The sequence below is a fragment of the Euphorbia lathyris genome, chromosome 1, assembly GCF_963576675.1.
Source record: "Euphorbia lathyris chromosome 1, ddEupLath1.1, whole genome shotgun sequence".
In the NCBI taxonomy this organism is placed as follows: Eukaryota; Viridiplantae; Streptophyta; class Magnoliopsida; order Malpighiales; family Euphorbiaceae; genus Euphorbia; species Euphorbia lathyris.
Window position 1 is genome coordinate 39,922,631 of NC_088910.1, and position 27,789 is coordinate 39,950,419.

The 27,789-nt window shown below is 34.5% G+C and overlaps 1 protein-coding gene across 1 annotated transcript in view; it reads left to right on the forward strand.

Annotated features, from left to right (window-relative positions):
- Positions 1 to 448: 448 nt before the first annotated feature.
- LOC136229236 (callose synthase 10) overlaps positions 449 to 27,789 on the forward strand; it is a 45,642-nt gene continuing 18,301 nt past the window's right edge. The window contains exons 1-30 of the mRNA XM_066017890.1: positions 449 to 912; positions 2,479 to 2,576; positions 2,747 to 2,913; positions 3,706 to 3,829; positions 4,266 to 4,361; positions 4,588 to 4,713; positions 5,382 to 5,471; positions 8,556 to 8,653; positions 8,751 to 8,868; positions 10,859 to 10,987; positions 12,463 to 12,539; positions 12,627 to 12,705; positions 13,992 to 14,084; positions 14,188 to 14,290; positions 14,398 to 14,521; positions 14,614 to 14,800; positions 14,907 to 14,959; positions 17,007 to 17,067; positions 17,181 to 17,262; positions 22,846 to 22,895; positions 23,181 to 23,267; positions 23,403 to 23,488; positions 24,021 to 24,057; positions 24,989 to 25,086; positions 25,178 to 25,259; positions 25,343 to 25,503; positions 25,659 to 25,779; positions 27,233 to 27,327; positions 27,420 to 27,510; positions 27,599 to 27,759. Of these exons, the coding sequence (XP_065873962.1) occupies positions 705 to 912; positions 2,479 to 2,576; positions 2,747 to 2,913; positions 3,706 to 3,829; positions 4,266 to 4,361; positions 4,588 to 4,713; positions 5,382 to 5,471; positions 8,556 to 8,653; positions 8,751 to 8,868; positions 10,859 to 10,987; positions 12,463 to 12,539; positions 12,627 to 12,705; positions 13,992 to 14,084; positions 14,188 to 14,290; positions 14,398 to 14,521; positions 14,614 to 14,800; positions 14,907 to 14,959; positions 17,007 to 17,067; positions 17,181 to 17,262; positions 22,846 to 22,895; positions 23,181 to 23,267; positions 23,403 to 23,488; positions 24,021 to 24,057; positions 24,989 to 25,086; positions 25,178 to 25,259; positions 25,343 to 25,503; positions 25,659 to 25,779; positions 27,233 to 27,327; positions 27,420 to 27,510; positions 27,599 to 27,759 (3,182 nt within the window). The 5' untranslated portion in view covers positions 449 to 704. The remainder of the gene's footprint in view (positions 913 to 2,478; positions 2,577 to 2,746; positions 2,914 to 3,705; positions 3,830 to 4,265; positions 4,362 to 4,587; positions 4,714 to 5,381; positions 5,472 to 8,555; positions 8,654 to 8,750; positions 8,869 to 10,858; positions 10,988 to 12,462; positions 12,540 to 12,626; positions 12,706 to 13,991; positions 14,085 to 14,187; positions 14,291 to 14,397; positions 14,522 to 14,613; positions 14,801 to 14,906; positions 14,960 to 17,006; positions 17,068 to 17,180; positions 17,263 to 22,845; positions 22,896 to 23,180; positions 23,268 to 23,402; positions 23,489 to 24,020; positions 24,058 to 24,988; positions 25,087 to 25,177; positions 25,260 to 25,342; positions 25,504 to 25,658; positions 25,780 to 27,232; positions 27,328 to 27,419; positions 27,511 to 27,598; positions 27,760 to 27,789) is intronic.

The following is a 27,789-nucleotide window of genomic DNA, read 5'->3' on the forward strand; positions in this document are numbered from 1 at the left end:
AAGTGTCTTACACATATTTTTTCAATCCACAATCTAAAGTTCGAAGTTAAAAGAAAAAAGGTTTAACTACTATTTGACATTTGAACTATTTACATTTTTGTTATTTTTGTTTAGAGATTTGTTTTTATTTTTTTTATCTAATTAATTATTTTGACATAAGAAACTTTATGTGCCAAGTAAACTTTAGGACGTGCAACGTGTCAAATTCATGTGTCTAAATATCATCACACAATAAAGAAATAACAGTTTTATTAAGTTTTCGTTCAAATTCAAAGAAATTTCACTAATTAGAATAGTTGAGTAATCAAATATGACCGAATAATAGATCTGAACCGACTAATAAAAATTTGAATAGTTGAAGGGTAAATAACAGTTTAAGCCAAAGACAAGTCCAAGTAGTTAAATCGGCTCTAATGAAAGAGCATACAGATATACACCCATCAGTTTGATTGAAGGACATAAAAGAAAAATCACATTTCTTCCTTCCTCTTCTCTTTCCCGCTATATCCGCGTTTCTTCTAATTCTTCCCGGTCCTCATTTTGAAATCCTTTATTCATAAAGAAAAAGATCACTTTGTCATATCCAATTATAGATCCACCTTACCTTTTGCTTAGTCGTCCTTCCAACTCCGGCTGATTCAACAACTAGATACCTTCGCATGATTAATCTAGGGTTTTGACTGCTCTGATTTGGTGTTAGTATTATGTCTAGGTCTTATGATAACTGGGAGAGGTTGGTCCGTGCCACCTTGACGAGGGAGCAGCTTAGAGCTGCTGGTCAAAGCCATGAGAGAACCACCAGTGGCATTGCTGGAGCTGTTCCACCCTCACTCGTCCGTACAACCAACATTGATGCCATCTTGCAGGCTGCCGATGAGATCCAAGATGAAGACCCCATCGTTGCAAGGATTTGTGAGTGCTTTTGTTATCTTTTTCCTTCCCTGGGTTTTCCGACTTGACTTGTTATTTGGCAAATTTGAGTTATTTTGGCATTACTTGGTAAACAGCACTGTCCACTGTTAATTTAAGCGCTAAGTTATCACTTGTAGTTTATTGTTTCTACGAAATCATACAAGAGTTGGGCATTTTAGTTACTGTTATCCTCATCCAATTCGGTGCAACTTTCGACAAAAACAATTTCTCTATTTCTTCATTGTGAAATTAGTTATTCTTGAACCCAAATGGTAGTATCTCACTCTCTTTTACATGTCACTACTTTGGTGAACTACTTCACTGATAATGAAGATAACGGATTAATTGGTTAATAATCTCAAAACAAGGACCAAAAAGTGCCATCAAAACTGTATCCAGATAACAATAACTAGGGGTGATTGGCATTTACCTTCCTTTTTATGCATAGTTCACTTATCAACCAAATGGTATGCTTTTCTTATCAAATTGTTGTGTGTAATCAAGAGACACACGTTGCTAGGGGGTTCTGTGTTTTAAGAGTTCCTGAAATGAGAAGGCATAAAATACTAATTGTGCTCATTATATTTGGGAGACTGTTGGTGCATATGGACACATTTTTGGCACTGATATGGATTTGGGGATAGCCAGATGATTGGTGGGGGAAATTGACAAGAAAGGAAGCACAATTGTTTTTCTATCTGTTTAAGAAAAATAGGCATTTGGGAAGTTTTGTATGTTTTCCATAGTTGAGAAGCATATGAAACAGGAGGAAACAAACAGTCACGTGGATGCATTTTTAGAATCTTGTACATGAATTATTGATATCTAGGATCTTGTGTCAGATGAATGCCTCATAGTGAGAAGTGTAAATGAGTGCATTTTGAAACTAGGACTTGACAACTTTATGAATTCAGGACACAAGAAAGAACATTCTTTTTGTTTTCTCTGAGATGTTCCATATTTTTGATGGAAATCAGCACATGTTACTCTCATACAGTTCAAGTTTGCATGATATTATGAGCTTGCAACAAGATAGTCTACATGTTATTGTACGTGATGAGGCTTTGTGCTGTATAAACTTAAATAGGCTTGTTATGTTAGCATTCAGAAAAACTTCATCAGATGTGGAAGTGTGGAAATAAGTTGATCAGGATGCATTTACTTTTAAATGCTATATTTTGAAGGTTGTGTTTTTATGTAAAAAAAGATATTAATGTTGTAGCGATTGATATTCTTCTTAGATTCATTAAACAAGTGATCTCAAATTTCCATTTATAATTGTCTTTGGCCTTTGAGAGTAGGATATTTTATATGGAGGCAACATGGTTGAAGTTGGTTTCTTGCAGGACTTCTTGATTTTGGTGTTATTCTATGTCTTTTTCCAATATTATTTTTTTCTACCAGAACACTGTATCCATGCTCGTGATCTTCTTATGAAGATGAACGAGTACTAGTAAATTTGCACATTTGTTTACTGGAATATATGTGGGCCAAACATGATAATGCTTCTTTTCTTAGTCAAAGCCTGTTGAACTTTTTGTATGAATTCCATTGTTTCATGTTCAGTGTGTGAGCAGGCATATTCCATGGCACAAAACTTGGACCCAAACAGTGATGGTCGTGGTGTTCTCCAATTCAAGACTGGTTTGATGTCTGTAATTAAGGTATTTTGGGCTTTCAATTTCTAATAGTGCATATGAACTGGACGTTCTTCATGATACTTGGCATATTGTGTAAATTAACACGACTCAATCAGCATTTATTTTCAAATTTGATTTTTTTTTTTTTTTTGCTATGGCCTTTTGAGTTTTGATGCGTTCATTGGTTTCTACAGCAAAAACTTGCCAAAAGGGAAGGCACTCAAATAGATCGCAGTCGTGACATTGAACACCTGTGGGAATTTTACCAACGGTACAAGAGACGACATAGGGTGGATGATATCCAAAGAGAAGAACAGAAGTTGCGGGAATCTGGAACTTTCACTACTGCTAATCTTGGAGAGTATGGCCAATTTTTTTTTTTTTGTTTTGGTTTTCAATTGTGTCAAGACAATATCCTTTCTATCTGTTGTTAGGGAATGAAAACTTCAAACACTTTCTCTATGCATTTAATGCGTGTAACAGACCATGTAATACACTAGAATACATGGGATACCATGTAGATTAAGAGTCATTGATATATAATACTTGGGAACAATACACAGATATATATACAAGTAGTAGCTCCTGATATTACTCCTACAGTCAAGGAGACATACTGACCCTACTAGCAGCCTAAGCATGCCCCAACAGCCCGGCAGCAGCCTTAGACATGTTATTCATTAATTACATTGACTTATACTCTAACAATTAAATTGACTTATACTCTAGCAATGCGCACTGCAACAATGAAAGCTTATTGAACTCAGTTTTTTCTTTGTGCTAATGAGAATTGTTGGTCAATTAAAAATGCTTCCCTGGACAGTTTCTTTAAGACCCTTGCTGATTCCTTAAATCTTATGCATACCATCTGTGATTGATCCCTTTACACCATCAACAAAATCAGGTCCAGGCTTTTTCATCATTAACGATCTGCAAAGTCTTCAACAGAATAGTTTTCTTCCTTTTTGTATTGCATGTCATACTCATCTGTTTCCAATCAATATTAGACAAAGTAAAATTTGAATGCTTCAGTATTCTTTTTTATGTGGCTATTATATGTACGAATTACACTAGAGGTAACGAAATTTTTATTAGCTTGAAGTATTTAATTGTGTGCATCAGTTATAAAGGTAAATGAACCTTTTTTTTATAGGTTGGAACGAAGATCTCGTGAGATGAAAAAAATATTTGCCAATTTGAAGGCCTTGGTGGAGGTTATGGAAGCACTTAGCAAAGATGCAGATCCTGATGGTGTTGGAAGGAATATTTTGGTTGAGGTAGTTATCCTGCCTACTGTGGATATGAAAATTTAAACTTTAAGTGGTTTGCACTTGTTACAACAGAAGACTCTGTAGCTCTCTTTTATTTTATTTTAGCTCTCTTTTATTTTATACATCAATTACTTCTACGTTATTTTTATGTATTTTAGAGTTAGCAATGTATAGGCAGCAGAACTAAATTGTTAACATGTGCTTATCCATCTGATCATTTTCTATAAATTTGATAAATTACTAGTTGATTACTGTTAATGACAAGTTTGTTTCTTTGCTGAACCGATGTATATAGTTTTTGTATCTTTTATTGGTGATGCTGCAGTTTCCTCTCAAGCCCGACGAAAGCAAAAATAAAATTACGTGTCTTGCTTATTACTCTTCGCTAATTACAAGGTCCCATGTACTGATTTATATAAATTTTTTATCTGTAATTTTCCAGTTGCGAAGAATTAAAAAGGTTGGTGAACTGACTTCATACAATATTGTTCCTTTGGAAGCACCATCAATAACCAATGCAATTGGAGTTTTCCCTGAAGTAAGTTGGTTATTAACATATCACAACCTTTTGTTTTTGATGTCTTCGGGTGGTGGGGTTATTTACCTTTTTTGCTGATGCTGGCCTCAATTTCATATCCTTTTGTCTTTCAATTTATTATATAGGATAATTTGCTTTTAATGATTTATTTATTGAGTAGGTTTAGTTCCACTTTTGAAAGAAACGCATTATATTTGCCTAAATTGTGCTTTTGCAATTTTTCCAGGTTCGAGGTGCAATATCTGCCATTGGATATACTGAGCACTTCCCAAGACTTCCTGCTGATTTGGACATTTCTGGAGATCGGAATGCAGACATGTTTGATCTTCTGGAATATGTGTTTGGATTTCAGGTACATATAAATTTCTAGTTCTTATAATGCTTTCAGATAGGTTAATGTTGTAGGTGGAGGATACTGTTAGTGATTTTTTTTTTTTTTTTTGTCTCAACTAGATTGCACTCCCATGTTTATTTATTGCCCTGTGGCTTCCATATTTTTAAATTCTATGTCCCTCTCCTGTAATGGAAAATAATTCACTGCTGTCAGCTAATTCTTATTCTTCAATACCATTTGTTGCTAAAATGTTGCATATTGATATTCTTGCTTGGCAGGGTGCATTATAAAGGTTGAACTTGCCCTGCAATTTTTAAATCACTTTTGATGCTTTATGCTTTATGATGTTATATAGTGTATACGATATTTTAATTCTTGCTCTTTTTGGTAAAATATATGCATGATTGTGTAGGTGAACATATTGTAAATAAGATATGGAAGAAGAATTAAAGTAATTTTTCTGAATACTCTTCGCTAAATTGTTATCAAAAGGTGTTTTGCACCGAGTGATTAGATTGTTTTATGAAGTTTGAGATTTTATATTGCACATAAATATACCTAGCACTTACTGTAAATGCAAATAGGTTCCTAGCTTCCTATAACCATTCTTCAAATGGTACTTATCTTCATTTGCATGTTTTTTGGATGGTTATTTTTCTAGTTAATGTTTTGTTTTTGCTGTGCAGAAAGACAACATAAGGAATCAACGGGAAAATGTTATTCTTACAATAGCAAATACACAATCCCAACTGGGGATTCCAGCTCAAGCCGATCCAGTGAGTGCTTTGAATGATCAAAATTGATAGTGTACTTTTTCATTTTGTCTAAGTCAATGCATTTTTGAATCATTATATTGTAGGAGGAAGTGATATATATGTTTTTGTTATGTGCAGCAGCCAATAGTATTATTAATATGTGAATCATGTGTCCTATGTCCTTTGCTTATGTGTCAATATGTTATGCATGCCGCTAGTGTATGTTTATACTATAACTAACTGCTTGACCCTCTTGGCAACTGTATTATGGCAGTTACTGCTGGCAACTGCTTCACGGCAGTTTAAATGGCTTGTGTACTATTTTTATATAAAAAGAATAAATGAAAGAAGACAAGCAGTATTTTCCAGCAACAAGTTTTAAAAATGATAGAAGGGTTCTCTCTAACGAGCCTTAACTTCAAGAGATCAAAGGGTTCTCTCTAAATGAGCCATTAACAAACTAACCAGAAAAATTATACCCTTCTCATAACTAGATCCTAGAACCATAACTGTTGTGCGGAATTAACGAAAGATAAATAAATAAAGAATCGAAAAACACAGATTTACGTGGTTCACCAACGTTGTGTTGGCTAGTCCACGAGCAGAAGGAGAATCGTATTATTAGGAGGCAAAAACAGATTATAAATTAGGTTTACATAATGGCGTATTTATAATACCCAATCTAACCTAATCCGACTTGGAACCCACGACCTAATTCGACTAGGAACCCACGACCTAATCTACTAGGAACCCACGATGTCCCCAGGATTCCGAATCCAAGTAGAAAACCGAAACACAATACTACTCCGAATAGGAAACAAGATATACCGTCGAACATTACGACCTAATCCTGTCGTAGTGTGTTATACTGATTCAAGGCATTACGACAATAACAGTTATCCTCTTCCAGCTTGATGTATTATTTTCAGTTGGTCTCTTATTATTGCTAGTAAACTAAACCCCCTCATAGTTGACAATCCTTAATTACCTTTGTTTATGACAGCTTTCTATTAGATATTGTTACATTAGACAGAAATACCTTTTGCTATGCATTCATCACGTTAGACAAAGCTGCATCATCTAGGCAACCATTTGGACACGAAATGGCTATAATTTAGCATTCAGGGCTACTAGTAGTATGTGGGGTTATGTGAGCGGCTATGTTGCACAAAAAAAAAAAAAACACTATGATTTTGAAGAGTTCCCACGTTTCTGAAACTGAAACTCTCGAAAACTTGTACTTTACAGTCTTTGGTCACGCTTTTGTAATGTAAGAAAGTTGGTAACTTGTTTAAAGGGCGGCCCGGTCGCATTACGCGTCCCCGCTGAGCGAGGGTCCGGGGAGGGGTCCCACCACAAGGGTGTATTGGGGGCAAGCCTTCCCTTGCCAATTTAATTGGCAAGAGGCCGCTCCTAAGACTCGAACCCGTGACCTCAGGTCACACGGCAACAACGTTTTTACCGTTGCGCCAAGGCTCGCCCTCAAAGTTGGTAACTTGTTTATTAAAACAAAATGCATTTCCAGAATCCAGACTAACACATTAATCGATCTCTTAATAATTTCATCACGCCCCAATCACATCACATTAGATGCCTATTTTTTTTTTTTTGTTTCCAAATCATTTTCTTCAAGCTTTCAAAATGAAAACCCCATTTTTTTTTTATGAAAAAACCCTTAAAACTCTTATGCAACTAGTAATTTCCAGTTTATATATAAGAAAAATTTGATGCATCATTGTTTTATAAAAATTTATAAATACATCCTCATCTTTGTTTACATTTTTCTCTCTCTCCCTTGTTTCCGTTTCCTATATCTTTTTTAAATATCATTTCCTGGTATCTGTTTCAGTTTCCATTTCTGTGCAATATAGGTGAGCAGCATAAGAGGTAAGAACTTGTATTGGTGACCGAATCCAAGTGACTTGGGCTATTTGTGTTACATGTTTTGGCTATGTGAATGTTAAATTTCTCTAGCTTGCTGTTTGATATTAAGTGCAAAGTTTCGTATAGAAAATCTTGAAAATTAGAACAAAGGTTATGTTTTAATTTTGTCAATATCACCTGTAAAATCAAAAAGAATGAATGATTCAAAATTGAACAAAAATTCTCAAAAAAGCCCATTTGTTGGAAAGTGTTTCAATATAGTCTTCCTAGTATCCTTTTATTTATTGAAAAAATAAAATGAACTTCAGTTCAATCCAACCATTGTCTTGAAATGTACATACTATCGGATTTAATATCATTTTATATCACTGTGTCCATCTCTTTTTGGGCATGCTTAGGAAATTGGATACATGGCCGCTTCGCCTCTAACAGGCTTGGAAGCTCATCTACTCATAATGTTTGAAAAAATGAGGAAAAATTAATTGATGTTATTTTTGTTGTAATTTCTGTGTTCTTATGGTTATTATTTTGTTTGTGTTTATCATTGTTTTTCTAGTTTTTGTTTATGCAACTTTTTTGCCTGTTATTTTTCTTATTAAATTTTTTATTTTGCTGTACTTACTTCTTGTTATTATTGTTTGCTTCAATATGCGTTTTCTTTTTTCTCAGGGTCTGAACTTGTGTTAGAAGTTCACATGTAGAATATTTGTGGTGTTAAGTGATCTTTGATTTGCATAAGTCTATTTTACTGCTTTGTATGTTGACCTCTTTGTTAAACTCTTTCTTTTCTTTTGTACTTATTTTCTTTTGTTCTATTTATGCATTCTTTTCACTTTACTTTTTAGTGCTTATTTTCTGCCACCTTCTGTGTTATACTGTGATTGCTACATTCTAAGCTCATCATATTCTTTTGACAATGTTTAGTAATTGTTCTACTGTCTGAAAAGGAGAAGCTGCTTATTTTTTATGATTTTATTGTTATTTCCCTTTTCTGGAAACTTCAGTTAAGCAATTAAATATGGACATATGAACTAACGGATTTAAATGTAATTATATTATTTGCTTGTCATACGTATGTGTTGATATTGCTTACTTTGGATATCATTTTTGTTAGTTCATTCTGCATGTCTATAGCTCAAATTAAAGTGGTTAGTCAGAATCTTTTGATGTGGAATTAATTTATTGTCTTACTTCTTTGTTTCCTGTTTTTTTCATGTACAGAAAATCGATGAGAAGACCATCAATGAGGTTTTCTTAAAGGTGTTGGATAACTATATTAAATGGTGCAAATATTTGCGTATACGCGTTATATGGAACAGGTCACTTCTATAACCTGCTGTGTCATTGGAAATCTGTTTTTTGTTCTTTGTATTTATTTTTCAGGACTCATTTTAAGTTGAAATCTTTATTCTTCAGTATTCAAGCTATTAATAGGGACAGGAAGCTTTTTCTGGTTGCATTATATTTTCTAATATGGGGTGAAGCTGCAAATATCCGTTTTCTCCCTGAATGCATTTGTTATATATTTCACCACGTAAGCCATCTTATCTTCAAGGTGTTTGGAGTTTCTAGTATTGTTTGTTATCTTGCTTGTTGAAGTGTAATAGAGCATCCTTACCCTTCTAGCTATAATTGTTATGTTGTGTTCTCTTCACTGAAAAGAAGATGCTTAGTTGCTGCCTTGATACTACTCTTCTGAACCATTAGTAATGTCATTGGTTTATGTAGACTATGCTTAATGAATGACTATCACACTTATGGGGTGTTTGGTTTGGCTACTGGGGGAAGCTGGTGGTTGTAACTGACCTAAAGAATTTCTTTAACTTCAAGAAACAATTGTTAATAGTTGTTTCTATTCTAATAGTTGCTTTTTCGAAAAGCTCAAAATTGGAGCTCTTTCTTGTTGACTGGTAGCTGATCGAGCTTTATTTTTTTATTTAGACAATACTACCATTTTCGACATTATATCCCTTACTCTATATTTTTTGTATTTGTTTATAATTGTCGGATATTAATATGAAATCAACCTTTAATTATCAACTTAAGCTTTTAGTTCAATTGGTTCCATGACATGGTATCAGAGTCTCTTTGACCAAGTGATCAAGGGTTCGATCCTTGGCAACCTCATTTGTTGATTAAAATTCAGGACATGGTAATATGGGCTTGTGTTCGCGTGCGGGGGTGTGTCATATCATATTTTTAATATGAAGTGGACCTTTAACAATCACCTTAAGCTTTCCACGGCAATAATAAAATATTATGTTTACATATGAATTAATAATTTATAATAAAATAAAAACAAGAATGATTAAGCTAGTATAATATTTTTAATAGAATATATATATATATGTGTGTGTGTATGTGTGTGTGTGTGTAGTTTCTTATAGAATATATTTTACTTTTACATTTTAAATGCCATATTTAGAGAAAAAATATAATGTATAAAAATATGTAGGTAACAGTAAAACTCACTTACGATTGTATCACTTTCTATTTATTTATTTATTGCATGTTTACATGTTATATAGGATATCACAATATATCATAAAGGGTACTAAAATATATCATTAAATAGAACAAATAAATTTGAAAAGAAACTATGACCTTAATTGTCATTTGGCAGATAAACATCTAATAAATTTTAGTAAGCACCAAGTACTTTTTTTTAGCAGCTGCCTGCTATCAACAGCAACTTCCAACTATAGCTATATTTTACAGCTGAACCGAACAAGCCCTTGCTGTACATTTCATGCAATTTTATATTGTTGAATCTTGGGTCTTGATCAACAAAACTGAAACTTCAGCATTTAGAGTGATATGTCTACGTAATTATGATACCAAATGCCTTAGGTGCTTAGATATGATTGAATCGTAAGTAATTAAACAAATGTGAATATTTGAATGGAGAAAATATGAATGTTCGATAATGACTGCATTTGCAATGTCAGTAATTCAGATGAAGCTATAGCTGCTCTTGGTAGTGGAAAGTGATGGGTAATGATAGTGGTGTGGTGTTGAGGAGTGATGATGGAGTTAGCAAAATTTGCGATGATAATTTAGCAGTTGTTTATTATAGTTTATGAGATGATTCATTTTCTTTACAATATTAAATTTTTAGTTTTCTTTATTGTTATTCTAATAATATGCACAGATATTAATACATAAACCTTAAAGAAGAATCTTGTAATGATTCTTTGTAACATTTGATATATATTTTTCATTTCTTGTTGTTCTTTATTCATATGCGAATTTGTTTCAAGGAGTCCCAAATTAGAATATTTTGTGCAATATATGTTATAAAGGAAGTTTTCAAATTCTGAGTAAAGAAAAGTGAAGTGGTGACAATTAATAATTCACATAACTTGGGCTAGGACTGAAACTCATATTTAAGTCAGTAGCTATGAGATTAAAATCATGCTGCACTTGGGCTTTATCTTTAGTTTGCCTCCTCTTGGTTTAGCCTGACCTGTTTGATATACTGCTTTTTAGTGATTAACAGGAAAATTTTAATTAACGATTTTCAGATGGCAAAGGAGCTGGATGCAATATTGGACCATGGAGAAGCTAATCATGCTGCCAGTTGTATAACTGATGGTGGTTCAGTGTCCTTCCTTGAGCAAGTTATCTTTCCAATATATGAAATAATGGCATTAGTAAGCAATCTTATCTTTATTTCAGATTTCCAAGTACATGAACTTTAGGTTTCCTTTTTTCTTCTTAACTTGATGTTTACTGAGCAGATCTATGTAGTGTGTCCATGGAAGTAGGGAAGGTCCTCTTTGAATTTTGGCTTTATTCTTGTCACATAATCAAATCTTCTTCATCCGAAATTCTAATAAAGAGGACGTAAGCCACAATAGTGCTCGTATTTGTGTAATGATGCATCAAATCTACTGAACTAAGAACTGCCTATCTAATCAAGATAAATCAATTTCAAATGAGGAATAAGGAATATTATTTGCAGCTGAATTCCATTGCAATGGAAAATTTTCAGCTGACTTTTGGTTTTAGCCTTGGCTCATAATAAAATTTTATGCATCCGAAATTCTAATAAAGAGGACGTAAGCAATAATAATGCTCGTAAAAAATTAATATAGGGCGAGGGGTTTGTGTTTCTTTTAATGAACTAGAGAACATGGATTGAGATTATCACATGTTTAGATTATCTTCAAAACTGGTTCTCCCTGATCATATGGTCCCTGACTGTACTGTTCTGGTCTCTCATTTTACAGAAAAGAGCAATAAGGATTTTGAATGAGGAAAACAATAAAATTATTCCATTTCATCCTGTTTGAGAACAGCGAAATGTTCAAGGAAAATGAAATGAATCATTCCTTACAAGAATTTCGTGCTAATTTGGGGAAGAATAGATGGATAAACTTTGAATTACTAAGTTTACGGAAAACCATATCTTTGCTCTTAAAGAGACTGAGTTGGTTGTGTACTAATAAAAGAGGTCATTTAATTATGGACTTAGGGTGCTTAAAAAAATTTGGTGATATTTGCATGAAAGGATTTTGCAATTTCGAACTTTAAGGATTTTGCATAAAGGCAGCAGCCATTGCTTGGGCTGTTGGAAGAAGAAGGTGCACTTTTATCCTGCATCCAGTGTGCACTGCTGTCACAAAGCATCTTTCTCCTTGAACTCTTATTTTTTTTATTGTGTTGTTCTTCCCATAAAGGTTTATCAATTATTTGGTTTAGGGAGTTGACTAGTGGAAAATATAGTTGCACAGTTAGAAATTTTTGGTATTGTGAGTACATGCTCCGTGTTTGAAGGATATGGATCTTTGTGGCAGTTGACTGGATTTGGCAGAAATAAGATTTACTTGCCTTTATAATAACCCATTCTTCATGCATGTTTTTCCTTTATGTTCAATGTTGAGATTGTGTGCACCTTTGGTTGTGGCATCTCTTTTTTATATATATATATAGCATTTTTACCTTTAGAAGTTATTCAGTATACAGCTATTAATGCTGCTAGTATGGGTCTATTTTGGTGATTTTGCTAATTAAAAATTGCCATCTAGTTAAATATTGAGTGAACTTCTTTCTTTTTCACTGTTTTTCTATCTCCAGCATGGATAGGTGAGTTATCTTAGTTTAATTTTTGTTGATATCCATCCAGGAAGCGGCAAGAAACAATAATGGAAAAGCTGCACATTCAGAATGGAGGAACTATGACGACTTCAATGAATTCTTTTGGTGTGTTTCTTTTTAGAGAGTTTCATTATAGCCTAACTACATGTACACTTTGCATTATCATTTCTTCATATTTGCATTGCAATGTAGGTCACCTGCATGCTTCGACTTGAGCTGGCCTATGAGGAAGGATTCTGCATTCTTTTTCAAACCTAAAAAACGGAAAAGGGTATGTTGTTTTAATATTTTTTACTGCCTTGGCATGTTAAATTTGTTATGAAGGACTTGATACTCAATTCTTGTTCTTTAATATTCAAACAAGGGCATCGATGTGGAAATTTTTATTTTACATTGGCATGCCATTTATTGTACACACAGTGATGTTTAGGGCAATATTTGCTTGCACTATCTATGTTATTTTCTCGTTTTTTTTTTTTTTGCTTTTGAACTGTTATTGGACCCATCCCATACTTTTTTGATGGTTTTATACCATGAGTATAAAAAATAATTATCTACTTAGCATCTTATGGCGTTCCTAAATCTACATGTTGATCTGCGATTCCACTGTATACCGTTTCTTGACAGCCATAGATTTGAATCATGACCATAGCTGTGATCATGGTCATGGTCTTGTTTTAGAGAAATGGTCTATCTCTATGTAAGTTTCTCCTTTGTTTAAGATGTCTAATTACACAAAAAAACTTATAGAATTTGAGAATTTATGCATCGAATAAATACATTGGATCAATGATTATTAGCCTTCAGTATCACTCAACTATAAGATCCTTCTTTACTTGATTTTCACCTTTATTACTATGTGAAATGAATTATTACTTTCATGCTCACCTTATAGTCACCTTTGTCACTGTATCACCTTTGAGATGTTGGCATGAAGTTTTGAGACTTGTGTCAAACTCTTTCGTGCCCATTTATGGTCATTATGGCTGTATAGTCGAATAATGTATTAATATCAGTTGGTATCGAAAAGAAATTCCTGTTATTAGCATATGCATTAGTAATGGCCCACCAAAATACATTTATTTACCGTGTTCTGTTAATAATTTTAATCCATGCTGCTAGTGGAAGAATCAACGTTGGATGTACTTGCTAGTAGCTTTGTATTTGTAAGACAAAATTGATTTAACTAAACAATGAGGACTGGTTTATCTTTTAGAATATTTATTGCATAGGTTGTGTGGAGATGATGCATTTCTTCTGTTATAACTTGTAGCTGCTGTGATATTGCTATCTAGGATTCTACAAATCAGATAGTTGTTACTTGATCCTCATTAATGCATATGTTTAGAGTTTTTGTTTGAAATAGTTTTGTTTAAGATAAATTTCTTATCTACCAGTTCTCCTATTATTATTGGATTGTTGATGTGATTATATCAGCTGGAAATTTTCTTTGAAATGGAAAGTTGGTTTTCCTGCTGGAAAATAATTAATATATCTTCAATGGTCTCGTGTTTTTTTGCTAATTATGTATTTCTTTTTACTTTTCTTAATTGACAGACTGGTAAAAGCACTTTTGTTGAGCACCGTACATTTTTCCATCTTTATCGAAGTTTTCATCGACTATGGATCTTTTTGGCTTTGATGTTCCAGGTTAAATTTTTTCCTTCTAAAGTTCAGTTTTTAAAGCTTTTTTAATGGGGTTGTGTGCTCTTTATCTTTGTATCTGATGTGCGTCTTTCATTATTGACTGCAGGCTTTGACTATCATTGCCTTCCACCATGGGAACATCAATTTGAATACTTTCAAAGTACTACTTAGTATTGGACCATCGTTTGCTGTCCTGAATTTTATAGAAAGTACATATTCTATGAATTGTTCTTGAATTATGTTTGGTTGAATCTGATTTTTCCCATTTGAGGACTCATTTTGTTTTTTGTTCATTTGTCAATTGTTTGTTACGTAGGTTTTTTAGATGTCGTGCTTATGTTTGGGGCTTACTCTACCGCCAGAGGCATGGCTATCTCAAGGATTGTCATTAGGTTTTTCTGGTGGGGTTTGAGCTCAGTGTTTGTTACTTATGTCTATGTGTAAGTATCCGTGATTGTTTTTGCTACAATGATTTTAAATGGAGTATTCTGTTATCTTTTTAATGAATAAAAAACTTGTTATTTTATTTCAGGAAGGTTCTGGATGAACGATATCAACAGAACTCAAATTCCAACTATTTTCGAATATATATACTTGTGCTAGGTGTTTATGCCGGTTTGCGCCTTGTCCTCGGATTGTTACTTAAATTTCCCGCTTGCCATGCTCTATCTGATATGTCCGATCAGTCGTTCTTTCAATTTTTTAAGTGGATTTATCAGGTAAATTGTTTCACTATTTCACTTACAATGTAACTTTCTTTGTTGGGATTTAAATGCTATAGTTTGTATTTCAAGTGATTTTTTTCACTTTTATCTATAATTTCAGGAAAGATATTTTGTTGGACGTGGGCTTTATGAGAAAATGAGTGATTATTGCAGGTTCGTTTTGATGATACACTGTAGAATACCTTTGATAGCAAGATACTTAAATCGTCCTTCAAGTTTTATTTTGAATGCAAGTCCAAAGAGTTTAATCTTTTGTTTTCTCTTAGGATTATCAGCTTTCATAGCAAGATATTCCAATCGTCGTTCAAGTTTTATCTTGAATGCAAGTTCTTAGAGTTTATTCTTTTGTTTTTTTCTGAGGATTATCATCAATATTCTGTTCATCTTAAATATTTTGTTTGTACCATTGCTGTCTTGACCCTAAATTGTTGCAACCTTTTATTATTCCAATAAATCAAATCAATTTTCCACTGAAACAACAACAACAACAACAACAACAAAGCCTTAGTCCCGAAATGATTCGGGGTCGGCTAACATGAACCATCATGTAAAACCGTGAAATCAAGTCGTGTCAGCGACACAAATTCGCTCCCTCCACTCCGTCCTATCCACTACCATATTTTCCTCAATTCCCAGTAAACTCATATCACTCTCGATCACCCTCCTCCAAGTTTGCTTAGGTCTTCCCCTACCCCTCACCACTACATTCCTTTGCCACTCTTCGGTTCTCCTAACCGGCGCATCAAGCGCTCTACGTCTCACATGGCCAAACCACCTTAGTCGGTTTTCTCTCATTTTATTCTCAATAGATGTGACCCCTACTTTTGTCCTAATTATTTCATTACTCACCCGATCCTTTCTCGTATGACCACACATCCATCTCAACATACGCATCTCCGCCATCGACATCTTATGGATGTGGCAGTGTTTCACTGTCCAACACTCCGTACCATATAACAATGCTGGTCTAATTGCCGCCCGGTAGAATTTTCCCTTCAATCTATTAGGCATGCCGGGGTCACAAAGAAAACCCGTAGCACTCTTCCACTTCGACCAACCAGCTTTAATCCTATGCGCAACATCTCCATCTACTTCTCCATCCGTTTGGATAATAGATCCTAAATACCGGAAGCAATCTGAGGCCTGAACAACTCTCCCATCTAGGGTGATTGTCCCTGCCTCCCTACTCCTATGACCGCTAAACTTACACTCCAAATATTCTGTCTTACTTCGGCTCAACTTAAAGCCTCTACATTCTAGAGTTTGTCTCCATAGTTCCAACTTCCTCTCCACTCATTCTTTCGTCTCATCAACCAACACAATATCATCTGCAAACAGCATGCACCATGGTATACCATCTTGAAGTGAACTTGTTAGTTCATCCATAACGATGGCAAAAAGAAATGGGCTTAGTGCGGAACCTTGATGCACTCCAATCGTAATAGGAAACTCTTCAGTCTTCCCAACACTGGTACGTACACTCGTGCATGCTCCCTCATACATGTCCTTTATGATGTCAATATATTTCCGCGAAATGCCTTTCCTTATCAAGGCCCACCAAAGTACTTCCCTTGGTACCTTATCATATGCTTTCTCCAAGTCAATGAAAACCATATGCAAGTCTTTCTTCTTATTTCGATAGTGCTCCATTAATTGTCTCATTAGATGGATGGCTTCCATAGTTGATCTTCCCGGCATAAAGCCACACTTTTAGAGTTCTTTGTTGTCCAACTGGTGAGTATCTGAATTGTGTTCTATGGAGATACATTTAGGTTGTATATCAATTTTGTAGATTAATAGTTAGTTTCTCTATCTGCTTTTGGATTCATGAATGATTGTTTCTTGACTAATATTCCATATGAGTGGAGACAGCTCCTGCATTACTTCCTAGTTCATACTTGATATGCCCAACTGTTCTTTGTTGTGTTCTAGAATATTTAGCTTGAACAAAGGGCCTTTTTAATTTTTGCTTCTCAAAAAGTGTGCTTCATTGAGGTGGTGTCATGATTTTGTACCTATCAACATTAACTATGTAAACATAGGTCAATTCTGATTGAACTTAATTATGAGCAGTAACTATTAAAACCATGACTGACTTCTAAAGATGTTTCTTCTTATTTAGGGGTTCATGATTTAGTTGAATGTGCTGATGTTATATACTTGATATGATTTATTCGAAATTTGCTGTTTGCAACTGCAGATATGTCATATTTTGGTTGGTGATCCTTGCCTGCAAATTTACATTTGCTTACTTTCTTCAGGTAAGCTAATGAATCTGACTTATGAATTTGATTGCTATAGTGCTAGAGTTCCATGTATATTGTCTCAAGTTGACACTTCTGAAAAAGTTTGTAACACATAACCTACACTGCAGATTAGGCCCCTTGTTCAACCCACAAATATTATCACTGGGCTGGGATCTGTGCAGTACTCATGGCATGACTTTATATCCAAGAGTAGGGTTTATCTTGTGATCTTGTTATTTTTACTTATTTCTCGGTGCGTAATCGTATTTATGAACTGTTTTTCTTCGTGTATTGCCTTACTTGCATGAACATTGGGATGCAAGAGGCCCCATTTTTGGCAAGTGTTAACTAATGCGGTTTGGCAAATTTTGGATAATCGGTGAGCTTAGATAGGAAATTTGGAAAAACGAGATTATTGCTATTTGTTTTTTTATTTAAATAGTAGTGCTTAATAATCAGCGGGGACGCGTAGTGCACCGGGCCGCCCTTTAGTAGTGCTTAATAAACTTATATACAAATCCTTATATTTGGTAATGAAGAGAAGGCTTTTAGCAAGTTTTGAAAATTAACAGAGGATGAGGTGGGTGGGAAGAGAACTATTTCAATATGCTTTTAGCAAGTTTTGAAAATTAACAGAGGATGAGGTGGGAAGAGAACTATTTCAATATGGGATATGCGAGACTAGGAAGACATGTTTTCATCGTCCAAAATGGCACCATTTGCTATTTGGATTATAGGCCTTCAGCCAATTCTAGAACTAGAACCATTTTTCTAGATCAAAAGGTTGCATGAGATCCTTGTGTTAAAAACATATACAGGTTTAATAGTTTCCTCTCTAATTCTTGATTTGGAAAATTTGAATTTGATGCATGTTCGACAATGAATTTAGAACTTTGTCAGAATGGCCAGAAGGTTGGAGATTGTTCAAAAACTTAATTTGTTCTGGGGTTTTGAAATAGGAGTTGGCTTGGCTATTAAATCACATGCTATATTATATCAAAGCTTAGGATAATCAAAGAAATTTCTCCAATGTTTTATCATGCTTTCAGTTTTATCCCTAAGTACAATTCTACTACAATGTTGATGATTATCAACCTTCCACAATGGTTACCAATTGGGATATGTACATGTGTCTCCCAATTATAGGAACCTACTTGTAAAGAGAGATGAAGTAAATATGCAGACTATTTAGGGATCAGTTACTATCTTACTAATTATGGTAGTTATATTACTATTCCTCCTTAATCTTAAGCATGTTGTCCATTGTGAAAACTTTGTTACTCAGCTACACAAAGTCATCCTTTTGTGCCTTAGAGAATGTGTCAGTGATCCGATCTCTTGAGGGTGTAAATGGGCTTCCGATCTCTCATTGTGGTTGCATTTCTCATGAAGTGTTCAATTTTAATTTAAAAACAGTGGCTAGGCTTAGAGTTTAACCTGCTGTATCTAGTACCCTGTTAGGAGGTAAATAAGTAGATACACGTCCCATTTATGCTGGGTTGTCCTTGTAAAAGAAAGATAAAATAGGGATCAATTACAATCCCACTAGTTAAGATAAAGGTTAGAATCTGATTTTTTTAACAGGCCATTAATTTACTAATTGCTTATCCATCTGTCAGTATGTCATTGGTTGATGTATAAATTGATGTCTAAACAAAAAAAATATATATAACTGTTGTATTTTGAAGTTTCTATAAATGTTTTGTTTCTATTATTGTAAATATAATACATTGTAGTTGTAAATATATATTGTATTTTTCTAGTATTATACACTGTTAATCCCTAACTTTTGTTCTATTCAACAATTGGCGCAACGGTAAAAACGTTGTTGCCGTGTGACCAGAGGTCACGGGTTCGAGTCATAGGAGCGGCCTCTTGCCAATTAAATTGGCAAGGGAAGGCTTGCCCCCAATACACCCTTGTGGTGGGACCCCTCCCCGGACCCTCGCTCAGCGGGGACGCGTAATGCGACCGGGCCGCCTTTTTTTTTTTTTTATAGAGGGACTAAACGGTTTAATACTAAAAATGTTTGAAGAACTAAACTGTTGAATAGAACAAAAGTTAAGGGCTAAACAATGTATTATTAAAATACAACTAAATAATGTGTTAGGTAAAAATGTAGGAACTAATAAATTATTACCCTATATATAACTGATAAAGAATGGCCTAGCCCATTATTAGGACTGTTCTGGAAGGGTGAATTGTCTTGGATAGGGGTATTTGTGGTATAAGTCTTTAGTATATAAGAACATCTCCAAGAGACTCTTAGTGTACTCTCTAAAACTAATATAAATAATTGACTCTTAGTGATTTAAGAGTGACTAAGACATATCATCTCCAACAATACTCCTCGTATTGGCTCCTTATTTATTATTTTATTATTAAAATTATTAATTGTTGTTATACTTACCAATAGTGAGAGGAGAGAGACTTTTCAATAATAAATTATTAATAAAAAATGAATTAAGGAGGCACTAAGAGGTGGAGAGAGACTCTCTATTAATAGAGAGGATGGAGAGGCTCTTAGTGATTTGAGGAGACACTAAGAGGCTATTGGAGCTGATTTTTAACTTTCCCTCCTCAAATTTTAACTTAAGAGTCAAACTAAGAGGCTGTTGGAGATGCTCTAAGTTGATGTTATATAGAAGGGAAAAGGGGATCAAGATTTTAGGTTGTTGATTGGCTGCTATTGCATTGGCTCTACTTAGTAGAGAGGAAGATTTTTCCTGTGTGGATTAGAGTCGAGTTTCTAACATTGGTCCGACCTGCCGGATGTCTAAAACCACCGGTGATATGGATCTACGGATCCAAGAAAAGTTTGATGCCACAGATGCAAGATTAGAAGGAGTTGAAAGGCGTCTTGCTGATATAGTAAATCAATTTACCAACTTGACTCAGACCATGGAAGCGATGCAATGGTCCATGGACGAATTTCGAGCTCAGTTTGATAGCAGGTTCAGTAAACAAGAGAAAGAGCTAGAGATGGAAGACGATTTTGTTACATGAGGAAGAGCTGTAAGGGTGGAAGCAATAGGGGCAACATTGGTGATGAAGTTCAAATAGGTGCACCTTGAAATAGTTGATGCTATGGGCTCTGATTCTAAGGATGAGGAAGATGATGGTGATGGGATGAAGAAAAACATTGCCGATACATTTGAAATTGTTTCTGCTGCCGCTGCGTAATATGAGTTTACAATGAGACCTACTGCAACAAAAGGGATATTTTCCGCGTTCACAACTAATTCAATTCCAATTTCTTTTTACACGAGTCAAAAATTTCAGACCCAAAAAAATTGTCGGTATTCTCAACCCTTGGAAACTAAAAGCGGCTCCATCAACATTTCTTATGATCGTTCATATCATATTGATGCTCCCATCAAAAGAAGTGGTCGATATGAGGAGGCGCATGTGGGAATAAAATTTCAAGTGGTGGAAAATATCCTTTTTGTCGCAGTAGGTTGCCTTCTTCCTGTTGTAAACTCATATTCATCAATAGCAACAATTTCTTACCCACTTCACCTTGTTGTATTAATGGCTCTGTTAAATGTATGGACGATGGATGATGGATGAACACGAATCAACATCGACAATGTTTTTCTTCATCCCATCATCAGAATCAGAGCCCATAGCATCAACTATTTCAAGGTGCATCCTTGGGGCAGAAGTGGTGTACTGACCCATTTGAACTTCATCTCCAATGCTCTTCCCCATATAATAAAATCGTCTTCCATCTCCAGCTCTTTCTCTTGTTTATTGAACCAGCTATCGAACTGAGCTCGAGATTCGTCTATGGACTGTTGCATCGCTTCCATGGTCTGAGTCAAGTTGGTAAGTTGATTTCCTATATAAGGAAGACGCCTTTCAACTCCTTCTAATCTTGCATCCGTGGCATCAAACTTTTCTTGGATCTGTGGATCCATATCACAGGTGGTTTTAGACATCCGATAGGTCGACCGATGTTAGAAACTCAACTCTAATCCCAACAGGAGAAATTTCTCTCTACTAAGTAGAGCCACTACAATAGCAGCCAACCTACAAACTAAAATCTTGATCCCTTTTTTCTTCTATAAGACTAACTCATATACTAAAGACTTATACCACAAATACCCCTATCCAATACAATTCACCCTTCCAGAACATTTCTAATAATGGGCCATTCTCAATCATTACCCACCCCTTCAAAACAGTCAAGCAAACTGTTTGTTGAGTGCAGATCCATCTCTCCGAAAAAAACATATTCCAATCTTGTAGTCTTCCATGCAATCAACCAGTGATCAATGTATTGTGTGGTAATTTGATCAATCCAACAATTGTTTGAAACCATAGTAGAACCCTTGGAGCCATCATAATCACCAACTTTGACTGCTTCTATTTGAAGCCTCGCTTCTCCAGAAGTCACATTTTCATGAGGCATTCATACGTCCCTGATTGAACCCTCAACCAGTCCTTCCATATTTACTTGTGAACTATGTATGCTGTCATCTCCAAAAACTTTTTCATTGAAGCATTTTCGTACAAGCTTGACAGTGAACCCCCCTTCTGGTGACAAGGCTTGCCGAGGTTTATGCTGAATCCCTGCTGCTCAAAGTAGAAGATTAAAAGAAATTCTCTCTTTGGGTCTATTTTGGAAATTTTCTCTTTGGGTCCATGCTGAACTTTCCCCATTGTTTTTGTGGGTTTAACTGTCTGACCCGCATCCAGAGAAAAATTAGAGACAAGGGTCCAAAAAGATAAAGTGGGGCAGTTCAAATAAATTAAAACACATGCCTTTATAAAAAAAGAGGCATGTAGTTAGTGGTCCCTTCCTTATACCACACATCACACCCTTGGTAAGTGAGATTAAAACACCTGTCTTTATCATTATCAATCCGACTTGATGCCAGCATGCCTAATTTTCTTTTTCAAAAAAGGTTAAGCCCATTGTGGGTTGCCTCATGAAAATCTGTTAGTAACCATAGATCAACTACAGGTTATCATTGTTATTGTTGTCAAATGTTAGGGTTTACATGTCATCAAAATTTCATTTTACAGTTTAAATTGAAAATGAAGTGGAACTTTGTGTTGTCGGTTTGGGCATTATTGTTTTTTGGTTTGATAGCTTAAATGATGAGGATGATAAGAAGGGGGTTTATTGTGAAGGGATAGGGGATGACAGAGATCAATATAAAAACTATCACTGGACCTTACTATCAACTTAAACTTTTGCTTCAATTGGTTCCATGATATGGTATCAGAGACCAAGTGGTCAAGGGTCGAGTCATGACAACCTCATTTATGGATTAAATTTCAACCCTACATTGGGTGGCTCTGTGTTCTGCATGCTTCAAGCCCATGGGTCATTCACGTGTGGGTGTGTGTCAGAGATTAATATAAAGCTATTATTGGACTTCAACTATCAGCTTATACTTTTGGCTCAATTGATTCCATGATAGGGGCCAAAGGTCTTCTCTCTCATGTCTTTTGTTGTAGGTTCCATATTGTGTCTTAGTGAAGCTATTCTTTTTTCTTTGCATGTAATGTCGTTATCCAATTTGAACTCCCAAGCCAGTAATGGAGGCTTTTGGCTAGGATCTCAAATTTCTGCAACTCATGATGTATGATTTTTTAGTTGAATGCTAATGAATAGTAAATATTTGTCTTTAGCTCTGTGTCGTTATTCTAATACATGATTTCTGTATCCACCTTTCCTTGTATATACTTCTGCTATTTATATAGGGTTTTTCTTTGCTTGGTGATATTTTGTGAAAGTTTGGTGTCCTCTACTGGTTTATTATTATTATATTTTTTTTTCAGACAATAATCATGCCTTGACGATAGCTAGCTTGTGGGCTCCTGTTCTTGCTGTAAGTACCTTTTGTCTTGCGTTTCTATTCTTAGTTTCAACACCTGGAAACAAACTTGCATTGGGTTTCTTAGTGGAAATGTGTGCAAATTACAATCCATCTGCTTTTAATTTGTTTTCCAATCTGATTCTGAAAATTAAAATAAAGGATACTGGGTTGGAACACTTGGGTGAGACACTTCTGATAATTATAACCTTGTACCAGCTATCTGAATAACTGTTATGTTAGCATTCTGACTTCATAATTTCTTTGTTACCCACTTGTGATATGTTTTTCTTGTTGCAGATATATATCATGGACATTCACATATTTTACACTGTCCTGTCGGCAATTGTGGGTGGTATTATGGGCGCACGATCTCGTCTAGGCGAGGTACAATGTATAACGATTTTGCAAATTCTAATCTAAGAGATGCTACTATTGTTTTTCTCTTGTTTGACTTAATGCTTCTTATCGCTGTCTGACTTCACATTTCCCCTTCTATGCAATTACTTATGCTCATCAAAGATACGCACACTTGAAATGGTGCATAAACGTTTTGAGAGCTTCCCAGAGGCATTTTCCAAGAATCTTGTCTCTCCTCAAGCAAAAAGGTACCCACTATTCTGCTTTCTTTGATTCTTGTATGATGTATCCGAATGTATTAATTTGTATTCAATTTAATTTATATGTATGGTCAATATCTCATCAAATAACAAATTAGATGTGCTGACTGACTTCTAAATGCATCGGTTGATCTCTTGCATCTTGTATGCTTTTTGGCTCATTGCTAGTCTATACCATTGGTGGCATTCAACTTGGGACTGTTTCTAAAATTTAGTAAGCATTGTTTTGGGAATAATGCTGATATTGTGCACCAAATGGATAGTGTACTATCGTAAATTAATCTAATTTGCTATAGGAATAGCTTCATTTTCTTTGAAATGACATTTTCTTATATCTTGCGGACTAGTACTAATTTTCAAATAGTTTGGAACCTGCAATGCTAAATTGATCATTCATTTGGTGTATTCTTCTGTACATTATTTCTTGATATCTGACTCAAATGAAATCTCAATTTGTTTTTTCTATTATCTTACTTATTCTCTTTCTCTTTCATAACTTCTCCTCATTGTACTCTAACAGGATGACTTTCAGTAGACAAGCGCCACAAGCGCCAGAAGTAAGCAATATATTTCATTCATTCCTTGTGACTTATTTAAGTGTTTCTGAAAGTATTTTGTCTAAAGAGATTCTGATAAAATAATAGATGCTTTAGTGGCAAAGTTGTTTGCTTCTTGAATTGATATATTTTGATCAAATACGAAAAAATTCGTGTAGTTATTTGTTTTTCATAGCTTCTCATTTTAGTAAAAATTAACATGGAAAATCCTTTTCTTGGTTTGTTATACAACGTTCCTACTACATTACACATTTTCATCAAGAATGTTAATATGAATTGAATTTACCATTAGGTTGACGAGTGAACTCTATTTGGAAAAGGTGGTACGGTTTTGGAATATTTGTAGCACCCGGTTTCTTATAAATGTTATCTACCAATTTTCAAGGAATTCACTATTAATTCCAAAATTTGTTCCTTGGAGTAAAAAAATTAATTAAGATTTCAATTCCTAGAATTCAATTACATGGTGTGCAAGTTCAATTGCTAATATAAGACTATTATTGTGTAAACTTTTCTTGCATGTGCATTTTAGAAATAAAAGCTAAATAACATTGATTTTTCATCCATTTGAAGCATAAATTTCTGGAATTCAAATAAATTTCATTTTTATGTTTGTGATGCCAGTCTGCCAGATATATAAAGTTTGTTATAAATGGATTCTGCATGCTATTCATTTTTAAATGAACTTTATATTTCGAATTCATTTGTTCCAAGTGATGCCAAAGGCTAATGGAGGTTATTGGGATCGGACCTGAACTAGATTGTGTTAATTTAACTTAGCATGTTTCTGATTTATTTATAGTAGATAATTTTTGTTGTTGCAATAGTTCTGCTTCTTTATGCTTGGGTGTAGTTACTTGAACTGGAAGGTTTATCTTGTAGTCATGAAAGATCTAAATCCATGTTATAATAATGTGTCTCATTTGTGCAGGAATCTCAAGATTTAAACAAAGAGTATGCGGCACTCTTTGCTCCTTTCTGGAATGAGATAATCAAAAGTTTGCGTGAGGAAGATTATATTAGTAATAGGTAACTTCAAGATACATGCTGGCCATGGTTCTGTTTTCCGATTCTTCCATTCTTTACTTAAAATGTCACTTTGTGAATGTTATGATTTCAGGGAGATGGACCTACTTTCTGTTCCTAGCAATACAGGAAGTCTTAGATTAGTTCAATGGCCTCTCTTTCTTCTTAGTAGCAAGGTACAACTTATTATTTCTAAACATTTTTTTTTTTTTGGATTAGTGGCTCTTAGTAGATGATTTTTGTTTATAAACTTGTCCAGATATTGTTGGCGATTGATCTGGCTTTGGATTGCAAAGATACTCAGTTAGATCTTTGGAACAGAATATGTAGGGATGAGTACATGGCATATGCGGTTCAAGAATGTTTTTACAGTGTTGAAAAAATTTTGCACTCTCTGGTTGATGGTGAAGGAAGACTCTGGTATGAATTTATGTTTAGCAATTGTGTGGCCTAGAATGTTTTCTTTCTTGTGTAGTAAAATTCTTTTAGGTGGATTTTTATGTATCATGTTCTTTACGTTGTAAATTTCTTATTTATTTCTATAATTTTGCATTATTCTTTTTTTTCCATGATAGGGTTGAAAGAATCTTTCGTGAGATCAACCACAGTATATCAGAGGGTTCACTTCTTGTTACTTTATCACTAAAGAAGCTTCCTTTTGTGGTGCAAAAGTTTACTGCACTAACTGGGCTCTTGGTATGTCTTTTTGTATTTGTTTTTATATAAATGAATGGTTTCAATGTTAACATTGCTTGACGTAAGTTTCCTAACTGTCCATGAGCTTCCTTCTGCATGCTCTAATTAGTTGGACATTTTGTGAAGTTGTGGGGGGGGGGGGGGGGGTGTTGGGGTTTTGTTTTATTTTTCGTATCTAAGCTGTGTAAATCTGGTGGTTTAGCACTATTGGAAAGAGAATTGTACTCTGTAGTTTATATCATGTCAATGTAGACGGATGGTATTATGGGTGTTGCTGGATTTTTCTAACCTTACAAACTTTAGGTTCCGCTTTGGTACAGAAAGAATTACACAAACCAGAGGGTGTCTGTTTTTGCTTCCCCAAATTTATAAATGACAATTATTCTTATTATCTTTATTCATTATATGACCATGATGAAGTTATTCTGTTTTCTTAGGTGCGATCTTATCTAGTGTCCTATAGTGATATTTTAGCTGCTAAATACATGTCATAAAAAATTCAATGAGACCTGAATTTTAGAAGTGGTACAAAAGCTGGAACTTGTGAATTTAGTAGCTTCTTTACATTTAAATTGGTAGTTTTTTATTTGTTTTTGAACTCTTGAGCTTATAAAAATAAAACCTTTAGAGAAATGCTAAAAGGCACCTGTACAATGTTTGAAGGTGCTTGACAAGTATTAAGTTAATAGTTTTCTGATAGGATATGCTCACAGCTTAGGGGGTCATTAGGCTTTTGAGGACAAGTTCATGGTGGAATCCAAATCTTCAGTCCTAATTTTAGTTGCTGCACATGTTAATTACAGACCGAGGAAAGAAAATTTTACATGAAAACAACATAAAGTAGATCTTGAAAAATTGTAATCTTTTGATCCATGATTGTGCTCTACTTATGCATATGTTGTTTGAGTTGAATTGCATGATTCTTTGCACAAAGGCATACATATTAGTGATTGTCAATGTGTTTGATTTAGAAGAACGTAGAATTTTCAAATTTTTTTTATATTTCTGTCAATTGGTATATGTGTTTCTCTTTCCTGTCTAGTTAATATATCTAAATCTCAGTAATGTTTGCCGTATTTTTTATTATTTTTGTAATGACCATTGTATTCACTATTTATCTTTCCATCTATCCCTAGTTGTTCTCTTTCCTGTGTCATTTATGTTCGTTTGTTTTGTCCTATAGTCAAGAGAAGGATTTTTTGATGAGACTAATTATTTAGAAATCCTAAATTTTGGTTTTCATTAATGATTCTAACTAGTGACGCTTGTTCTTTTGTTTACACTTGCTGTAAATCTGTGTCGACTGTATGTATTATTGAACTGAACATCATGTGGCCGTGCTAGATTAATTGATGTATTCTTTAGATGTTGTATATGACAATAAACTGGTCACTATTTCGAGATTCTATTTTAGTAGTGGCTCTGAATCTGTATGATCAATGGCTTGTGACAGATACGGGGCAATCCTGATTTAGCTAAAGGTGCTGCAAATGCCTTGTATCAGCTCTATGAGGTTGTGACACATGACTTGCTGTCATCTGACCTTAGGTATTTTTGTTTTCCAATTATTGCTTAAAAATCATACTTGAAACACTTTCTATTTACAGAATTTTAGTTCTATTTCTACGTCGATAATGCAGAGAGCAACTTGATACATGGAATATTTTAGCTAGAGCAAGGAACGAAGGACGCCTTTTCTCTACTATTGAGTGGCCGACGGATCCAGAAATTGTAAATACTTTTTGAAGTAGTTTTTTCCTTGGTGGCTTGTTCTGATGTTTGTATTTACATGTATAGTTTTATCCTTCTGTTGTCACAGAAAGAGCAGGTGAAGAGGTTACACCTTCTTCTTACTGTTAAGGACACTGCTTCAAATATTCCAAAGAATCTCGAAGCTAGAAGAAGATTACAATTTTTCACAAATTCACTATTTATGGATATGCCTTCTGCAAAGCCAGTGTCTGAAAGTTTACCTTTCTGGTACATATGATTTGATGCGCCACCGATAGG